This window comes from Nilaparvata lugens, chromosome 7 (assembly GCF_014356525.2).
Source record: "Nilaparvata lugens isolate BPH chromosome 7, ASM1435652v1, whole genome shotgun sequence".
NCBI classification, from domain to species: Eukaryota; Metazoa; Arthropoda; class Insecta; order Hemiptera; family Delphacidae; genus Nilaparvata; species Nilaparvata lugens.
The window spans coordinates 18277642-18287807 of NC_052510.1; the positions used below are offsets into that span (position 1 = coordinate 18277642).

The 10166-nt window shown below is 34.5% G+C and overlaps 1 protein-coding gene across 1 annotated transcript; it reads right to left on the minus strand.

Moving 5' to 3' along the window:
• Window positions 1-1336: 1336 nt before the first annotated feature.
• Window positions 1337-9767, minus strand: LOC111045917 (perilipin-4). Its single transcript, XM_022331395.2, has 3 exons — window positions 9224-9767; window positions 3442-6933; window positions 1337-2288 (listed from the first exon to the last, which is right to left on the minus strand). The coding sequence occupies exons 1-2, from the start codon at window positions 9287-9289 to the stop codon at window positions 4309-4311; spliced, it is 2691 nt and encodes an 896-aa protein (XP_022187087.2). The 5' UTR covers window positions 9290-9767; the 3' UTR covers window positions 1337-2288; window positions 3442-4308.
• Between the last annotated feature and the right edge of the window lie 399 nt (window positions 9768-10166).

Here is a 10166-nt window from a genome sequence, read left to right on the forward strand (position 1 = left end):
CGAAAACTCATCGTGAAATAACTGATTTTTGGGAAGGTATGGAGTGATCCTTGGTCTAGTGTATAAAGTGCTTGCATAGCTGCCTGGAGATCCCGGGTTCAAACTCGCTCATCACTAAAAGTTCTTGACCAGGTCACTTCCTTGTAATCGGATGGGCATGTTAATTGTCAGTCCCGGCTGAAGTATGACAGTTATAAGGCCCTTGGACGAATTAAATTATATATTCAGGCGAGGTGGGACCTCTTCCCGCAAGAAACTCCCCACTAACAAAAGCCATACGAATTCACTTACTCTGGGTAGGTAACTGATAATCTATTTTACGCTCGCTGCTCAGTACTTTTTCTACTTTAACGCTCGAAAAGATTGAGAAATTTTAATTTTCCGTCTCTGATCAGCTTATCAATAAATTGCTGGTTCTATCCATGATTTATATCAACCAAGTTCCATGATGATTGCTGAGATTCATAGCCTCAACAAGGCTACAATATGTTTGTATTGTTTCGTTACTACGATAACTGTTTTGCACAAGCAATAAAGTCGCGTTTTACACTCTAAATAAATGAATAGCTATTCTGACCTATTCGTGACGACACTATAGTCTTTTATTTAAATATTGTTTTAAATACCGGTATTGAAAACTAGTACCCACGTGTGGAGGCGTGGAGCACTGAGTGTTGAAAATGTAGGTAAAAATCCGAAAGCGCTCCACACGTGAGTATGCTATTAGAATCGAATAACTGTTATTCAAAAAATTGAACTGTAGTGTCGTCAGAAATAGTTCAATAAAAAAAGTGTATTTATTTATTCCATTCAAACATGCACAACATCAAAACAATGATTGGGAGAGAAACAACAGAATTAATCCAAAACTATTTCTTTCCCAAATTTAGATAGTTGATGAGCCAGTCTGAATGAGGTTATGATACCAATTCATATACAGTAATTCATTAACTAGCTTTTCGTCATAGTAAGTGAAATAGATGAGTAATGGAATGAAACTACTCTAGTCTGGCCCATAGTGCAGAGCGCCGCTCGCTTTGTTGAAATTTGATGCAGTCCAAACAACTTTGATATGAAAAGTAGCGTAATTGCGCCACTATTAATCTTGACATAAAAAATGAGACCTGTACCACGGTGAAAAGATGAAGAGCCGAGCCTTCATCATTTGTCAAGACCACTCATCTTTGTTCTTTTCCAAACCGTATCAAATTTGATCCAGTATAACGTTTACAGTGACTGTCATTATGTTGTTAAAAGGCTTATTCTATTTATATGGTACCATATATGAGGATTGGATAATATGAGGTATTAGTAATATCAGATGATGAACAATAAATATATTAAAAATAGTGTTTATTAAATAAATCATGAATAACAAATTACAAAAAGTAGTGTAAAGAATACTAAATGATGTCATTCTGAAAATCTGAATGCATAATCCTCAGGAAAGCTTAGGTCGTAAGTTATAACAGAATAACCAAATTCAAGATGCAGTGATAGAATTATTAGAACTATAATATTGATAACTTTATTAGTGATGTTTTGCCTACTTGATGTCGATTCGCTACCTTTTATTTCACTCCTTGAGTATCAGGTAAGTATCAATATACAGAACTTGGAATTTGATACATAAATGAACAATCCAGGCCAATAGAACTATTACAACACTAACATAGTGTAACATACTGATCCATTTTATTCATTCTGTTGTATTCATCTTATAAAATGTTTTAAGAGCCTTCAGGCCTGCAGAACTTACAACACTAATCACTAATACAGTGTAACATACTGATTTATCTTTTCAAATCATAAGCTAAACACATTTTTGTTGATAAACCTTGAAGCTTCCTTATAACTTATCAATCACATTGAAGTCTCCTTATACTACTATAACAGTAACTTAAATGTCATCATCAAAGAGTTTCATGTCATTCCGATTAGCCTGTAGGCTACCTAAATTATACCTGGAATTTCCTGAACAACATTAGTTTCCACGAAATTATATTCCAACCAATTTTATAAATTAACTATTCTGTATCTAAATCTCAGCCCCTCATTCATGCAAGGCATTTCAGTCAAGTGTTTTCTCATGGAGTGTCTCAAACAGCTCTTTCTCCCATTGTAAATTGAACACAAAGCGTCTAGAGATGTCATCATATTTCGTGAAAAGCTTGTAGCTGTTGCGAAGGTAACCACAGTGATGTAGTAGAGCAAGGTGTAGCCCAGTAGCTTTGTGAAGAACAAGTAGTAATCCATTTCATACCTTTCTCCCTCGCACATCAGAAAGTCTGAAAATTTCCAAAAATATCACTGCTTTCTCTCTCACATGTGAGAAATATCAATTTGAAAATATATCAAGAACAATTATGAATCAAAGAAGATTCTTCCAGTAAGTCTATTTTTCTGGTGAACCCCACCTCATCCTATTAATAAAGTAGACGTTTTGTATTAGCATTATGGCTCGATGCTTATTACAGCTATGTGAGTATATAACTTTTCTCATACAATGGGATGCTTCAACGTTGATTTGAATAAATACAGTAGACCTATAGGCTACAACTTTCAATCGGCTCTCCAACTAAATGTCTTTCAATATCTGTTTTCTGGATTTTTTAAAAATATAACATGAGAAACTCAGATATTTTAACAAAATAGATTGAGTTATTCAGATAAAACAATAATTGTTGGAAAGATGATACTGTCAATGACAGACTGCATATCTGTTTACTACTTACGCACTAAATAACTATCTGTAAAGTCTGGTCTCCTAGCTTTTCCAGCATTGTATGGATTAACAGTGTTTACCAAGTTTATCACATGATAAAACTTCTATTAGAGAACAATATTCATTTTCAAACAATTGAAAATGTTTTATCTTCCATAAAATAATATGACTTATATATGCTGATATTTTGAGAATTTTAGGATATTACTATTCGTTTTTGGAAATTCAGGTCTTTTTGAAGCCAGGTAAAATTGAAACAGTGTTTTCTAATTCTTCATGAGTTTCTGTAATGTGGCAAATGATCTTTCATTTCATTTCAGATAGCTCTCACTCATCCATGAATGAAAAATGTTCTCCTTCAAATCTCAAGTTAATCCAAAATGAGACGCTCTCTTTATTGATTCTTTATCACAAATGACAATGTATTACCAGGTCTTTCAAGACCCATTGCATCAATAATTTCATCATTCTGTAGCTGCATCATAATGGAAATGACTATTTTTTCTAAATTTCCTATGTATGTATTGGTATATGTTTAGAAATTAATCTTACTCTGTAATATTCACTGATTTGTTTCCAAACATCTTTAATACATTAATCCTCGTCGATTGAGAACTTATGAGTTATCTTAATTCTAAGAGAACAGATCGGAATCTTCATCACATTTCATATTAAATGCATATGAGTTCTCTAAAGAGTTAAAGATCTATACTCACCAACAATACAACGTGAAGGCGTATTTTTGTAGGTACTCCTGTTTAACCAGTACAACACTCCCAGCTATCTTTTAGAGAAAAATTAATAGAATTAGAAACTAAAGTTTCAGGTTATTCTTTCTTTGTCTTCAAGTTCTCAAATAATTGAAGATAATTCACTTCAATAGAACGTCACGTTTTGAACAGTGATATAGGATTGAGAAAAGAATATGCACACTTATCAGTAAAAAATAGTTATTTATTATTAGTTCTCACTACAATAGCATTATTCTCAGTTAGATCAGAAGCTTTATTCCTTATAAAGAAGCTCTTCTAGATCTCTGTATTCTCCAATTTTATTTACAAGACGTTAGAGTATCGTCATCTCCTTCCAATTTGATTGAAAATTTGTTTCAACAAGTCCTTTCTTTTACAAAATTGAACCTATTGGAGTATTTTTGAATCTACATTATGTACCGTATTTTGCATAAAATGTGATGATGATAAGAATGTGGGTCTCATGGAATTAATACAATAATAGTTCTATCAGTTTTCATGTAGTTGAAACGTTGATATTGGAAATGGTGAAATCCTCTGATTTCGAATCATTAGAATTGACTAGACTGATCACTTGATTTTTTTAACAAAGTTGGATAATCTGAATATCTTTTAGATCAATAATTATTATAGAATGGAATGTTTCAATTTATTTACAAAATATTATAATATCTACTTTACATAAATACAATGTATAAAAAGATAGATTTTTTGATCAGTTGGGAAGTTGGGAGTATTTTTTCAAATCCTCTCATATTATGCTTATTTTTTCTGACGAGCACTATTCTATTAGTTGAAGAACACTGTCATGTCAAGAATTCAAATTGTCTATTACAAACGTCCATTCGTCAAAGATACAGCTTTTCTAACGATTTGGTCACCATATTTATCAAACAATCTATCAACGATGACATTCAATTGATTTTTCACATCATTTTGAGCGGTGATAAAGCCTTCGCTACATCTTTCATCCTCTTCTACATTGACACAGTCAGGCTTGTAAGCAATGTACACTTGTCCTGAGGGTATGCACTCCTCGATGATTCTCTGTTGCGTATCGAGCGTTTCTCCGAAGAAATTCACTGGCTGACTCTCATCACAGAATATAACATATGCCTGTTCCACTGGGAGATCGTTCAAATAGAACTGTGTGTCATACAAACCATTCACAATCCTCAAAACATTTTTATCACCATGATTATCAATTATGGATAGATCAGTAATGTGATTCTTCACACCTTGTCCTACCTCACTGATTGTTCCTACAACATTTCCAATCTTAGTTTGGAGTTCTTCTTGGACATCATCCAAAATATTATTGACTACTTTACGTTTGATGGCACCAATGCCATAGTACTTTCCTGGGTTTACTATTCTATCAGTAATATTGAGGGCTCCACTTTTGATTCCACCCAAGGCTCCAGCCACTGCACCAGCCTTGATAGCGCCACCTTTCACAATTTTCTTACCAATTCCTAAAGGACTAAATGCTTTGATCAATGCACCTCTTTTTGTAAGTCCTAATGAACCAGAGCCTTCCACTCCTCCAACATTGAAACTACCACTTGCACCTAGGGAGCCAGATGCACTTCCTGAATTTGTACCTGTCAATGATTCAGCTTTTTGGAGAAATCCATTCTTGATGTTTGAAATATTATTTATAACTGCATTGTTCACTGCACTCGATTGAGTCCCTGATCCAGAATTTTGCAAGAATCCACTGTTGATGTTTCCAAAATTATCAAATGCATTGTTGGAAGATCCTGAGATAGCTCCTGATTTAGCATTTGCAATTGCACCAGCTGTTTGGAGGATCCCACTCTTGAAATTCCCAATATTACCAATCGCATTGTTTACAGAACCTGATATAGCACTTGATTTGGCATTTGAAATTGAACCAGCAGTTTGCAGTAGGCCTCCTTTGAGATTCAATATGTTTTCACTTGTTCTATTCACAATTCCAAGTATGGCACCTGTTTTAGCATCTATTATAATCCCAGCCTTATTCAGTAATAATCTGTTGAGGTTGTCAATTTTATCAGTGACACCATTCAATGCTCCACGTATAGCATTATTCTTGGCATTTGCAATTGCTCCAGCTGTGGTTAATAGACCTTCAGTGATGTTACCAACTGTTCCAGTGACAGCATCCACAGTGCCACGAATTGCATTTGTCTTAGCTGTTGCAACTGCACCAGCTTTCTGTATCAAACCATCTCTGATGTTTCCAGCAACACTGTTCACTGTTCCACGTACAGCATTTGCCTTCGCATTAGCAATGGCTCCAGCTGTATCTAACAAGCCTGTCTTGATATTCCCCACTTTTCCCACAACTCCGTTCACAGTACCGCGAATTGCATTCGTTTTAGCATTCACAATCGCACCAGTAGCGTTCAGTATTCCTCCCCCAATGCTTCCCACTTTATCAGTGAAACCATTGACTGTTCCACGTATAGCATCTGATTTTGCATTTGCAAATGTACCTGCTTTCTGTATCAATCCTCCAGTGACATTTGCAACTTTTCCAGTAGCACCATTGACTACATTGTTAACAAAATTCAATTGCCCATTAACAATATCTGTCACATCGATATTTTTAGAGATTCCAAAATTGATATTAGCAGAGTTTACTTTCCCTCCAAAAAGACCTTGGAAGTTGTTTGCTTTCCCTAAAGATGCTCCACTGGTTATATTCTGACTATTCTGTGAAATACTGTCCTGAATTCTTTGTAGAACCTGAGCCTTTGTTGGAACCAAGTTTTCAACATTCTGTCTCAAATTATTAGCTACTTCAACTACCTTTACAATTTTGCCATCAGCTGTAAGGAATAGATTATTGAATTTGTCACCAGCATTAGTAATGATATTACTTTTCAGATTGGTTAAGGGGGTGAGGATACTTGTTAAATTGACATTATTTCCGATGTTGCCTTGTTGCTTGGAGCCGCTATTGAAATTGATGCCAAAATTGAAACCAGAGTTATTGAAAGAGTTTGGGAAATTTTTCGAGCTACCAAATGAGATTCCACCTCCTACTGTACTTGAAGCAGCATTATTACTACTGCCATCCACAGAAGGAGTTGTAGACGCTTGACTCCCATCCGCAATGGAAATTGTAGATGATTGAGCTGTTGAGCTGCCACCATTGAAGCTATTACTACCTCCATTCACATTCCAATTGAAATTCTTATTGTAGTTCACAGCGGGTATTGAGAAGGCACCAGAACCTGTCACTTGTGATTGTCCATTGTCTCCAATGTTGAATATATGGTTCTTGTTGAAGCGAAGGAAGTCATTATTTTGTGTTACATCTCGATCAGGCCTTGCATAAGCAGCTTCCTCGTCGTAGTCTTCGTAGTCCTCTTGTTCATCCAAGTCATCGTAGGTCTCTTGTGGCTCATAGTCTTCTGATTGTTGATAATTGTTGCTGTAGAAGTTTCCTTGTTCATAAGTTTCCTGAAATCAGAAGGATAACCATACAAGCTTCAGTGGATAAATCACTTTCTTGTTGTAAAATTTCAAGTCCATTCATCACTTATCATCCCTTGCATTGATAACGCACAAGTCTAGAAATTTGATCGGCATCATACTCTGCAGAAAAGTGGATCAACAAACATTTCATTATTACAAAATTAATAAAATAGAGTCAGTAGAATGTAAATTATCATTGACAAGATGCCAATATTTTTTGTTAAATAACATTTCAAATCTTTATTCATTTTACAGATTCAATTTATTACAAATTGGTCGAAATAAGTAATTGGCTGATGAAGCATTTTTTAAGCAAGAAACGACAATGCTAGCATTTTACCTAGTCCTTACTGGCACTTGTATTCAATAAAACCATACATCAATAAAGATTGAATTATCTCTGACAAGAAATAGGAGAGTAATAAATATTTGATACCGGTATATCATTATCAAATCAGGAGAAGAATTCTCATTGAAATGAGGGATTGACAACCACTGTAAATTGTATTCTTCGTAAGATATCAATATTCGTAACAAGCTGATAAAGTTAAACACCTATGACTGTGGACTTCCGCATTTCCGGATGGGTAGGAAGAGGATGCGATAGTATTATAATTTTATCTACGACGAACCAAATCATAAAACTTTAAATATAATCTTCTAGCGATGAAATATTCTATTTGGTTTAGGCCTACTTTCTCTCTCTCTCTCTCTCTCTCTCTCTCTCTCTCTATCTCTCTATCTATCTATCTCTTACAGGGCTACAAGCAATAATATTATAGTGAATATGTGATTGAACTTGAATAATCTTTTTCAAAATGAGACGATTCGGGAATCATCTCTACTCCAACATAATTTCAAAACAGTTCTGAGCTCGTGAGTTGCATTTGGAAAAACTGGGTAGAATAATTCCATTTCAAGCAAAAAAGTTTGATAGAATTGAAGAGAATGATTTCATTTCAAGCAGAACATTCCATTCAATTTTTTCAGATAGGATTAAATTTTCCCAAGTAATTATTTTATTTATTGATACATACAATATCATTCTCAACTATGAATGATTGGGAATATAAGTAGAGTTATACTTCCAGGTATTCCATTGGAAATATCTAACAAGTTATTTCAATAGAATACCAACAAATTGAGAGTATGAGTTGCCTCTGTATTGAATAGTCAGCATAAATTCATTTGAATTAAGGAAATTTCATTTGATGATAACGTTCTTCAAAATACAAGGTGTTCACAAATGAATATCGAAGTTTCAGTTCATTATTCGTTACATTGAACTTACTGTTGAAAATGATACAGTCAAACATAAATTAAATAGTTCATGTTGTAGGCCACGGTTCACATGTGCATGCAATATTTTCGGAGCAATGGCTGTAAAGCGGCTTATAGACAGGGAAAGTGGATACGGCAAGTTATTGTTGGCTAGAGTTTTTCATTGCGTCACTTTTCATAAATTTCCAACCAGACCGATGAAAAGTGACGAAATGAAAATCACTGGCCGCCAATCAATTGCCGTGTCTAATAAGCCGCTGGCTTTCATGACAGTGTTTGCTATTGATGGTCTCCATGTGATCTCCTGACGTAATGACATACAATTTTCATATTTTTGACTTCATCAAAGATCATGTCTCCGCTACCAGCTGATCATCACGCTCAATTGAAAAGCAGGATTGACTTACTGAGTATACACAGTTTGAAAAGGATTCTGCTTTTCCATTTGACATATATTTTATACCTGTAGGTATGATGTGAAAAAAATGTTTATAAAGATTCAAACTGCAACATTCATTTTGACAACACCCCGTTTAAAGAAACAATGCAATGAAGGCGAGATAAGCTATGTGCGCATGAGCAAATAACTTGTTATACCATGTTGGATTCAGATTCAGTTCCCGGTTCCTGCTTCCCGGTCTTCCCGCACCACTGATTTTCTCAATGATGAATCTCGATTGTCATGAGAAAAATAATTATCTACCCAATAATATAATCCTAGCAACTTTCTCAATGTAACTCTCAATCATTTTCAGACTTCATTCTACTCTGTAAATGAAATTATACAATTTGAACCCAATTGAATTCTATCAGTCATAAACTTCATAGACTAACAATATTTCTTGGCTAGTATCACTAGTATTCATTTCGGACCTCAATAACACGTATTATGGAGTACAACAATACTGACAGTTTACGCAATGATATTGTTCCTCACAGGGATTGAGGCCTACCCAATTTTGGATAAATTAAAATAACGTGAATTGATATTTACCTGCGCAGCAGAAATTTTCAGCACTATCACAAACGTAAGCAATATTTTGGTAACTCGTCTCATCATTGTACATTCTAATTTGATACGTTGTAAAAATAAATATTTTTTGTAGGTTACTCAACCACAAGACCTTCATTCATTTCCAGCCATTACTCCGGAGGAACGTGTTTGTTGAAGACTGAGTTTTATCTCTTATAAAATATGCTTGAATCACAACTGACTATCCATCTTATCTCAATAATCGCCTGTTATCTAAGAATTGCCAAATCATTGCACTTTTACATGTACGACCCTATGAGCTTGTTTTATTTTATTGAAATTCGGATGACTGTTTATGAATATGATAATTTGAACAGTTTGATCTCTTCTCTTTGAAAGAATAGCTCTAGCTCTATTTGGTAGGATTCCACTTTAAATCCAATAATCACATTAGCTGTTGCTATTTTAAAGGGAATTTTTTCTTTCAATCCAGGTAAGTAGAGTAATATCTAGATAGATTTGGCTCTAGATAGGCTTTTTTATTTGTCATTCAAGAGATAATAATTATATTACTAGCATTAGTGAAATGCTATTCAGTTAATAGTGTGGTTAAAAAATCATGTGATTATTATTTATTGGAAGTAATATTGTGCTCACTGTACAACTGTACATTAGAATCATTTCATTATTAGAATAATAGTAATGTGATTATTGTTAAATAATAATATGATCATAAATACATTTAATTCCATGGTTGTTAGATTAAGGCCCGCCGCAAAGTAGACCCACGCTAATCCACGAAAAGCAACCCACGCCGTGGGATGTTTTGTAAACCATTCCTGGTGTTCTCCAGACATCTGTGTGATGCAATGAATAATCAATCCACTTGTCAGCTGATTGATTATGAATAATTCTATAGCAATGGTTTGCAAAACATCCCACGGCGTGGGTTGCTTTTCGTGGA

Coding starts and splice junctions, on each gene's coding strand:
- LOC111045917 (XM_022331395.2), bottom strand. CDS start 9,289: ATGATGAGACGAGTTACCAAAATATTGCTTACGTTTGTGATAGTGCTG. Junction 6,934..9,223: donor TGAAAATTTCTGCTGCGCAG/GTAAATATCAAT, acceptor TTCTGATTTCAG/GAAACTTATGAACAAGGAAA.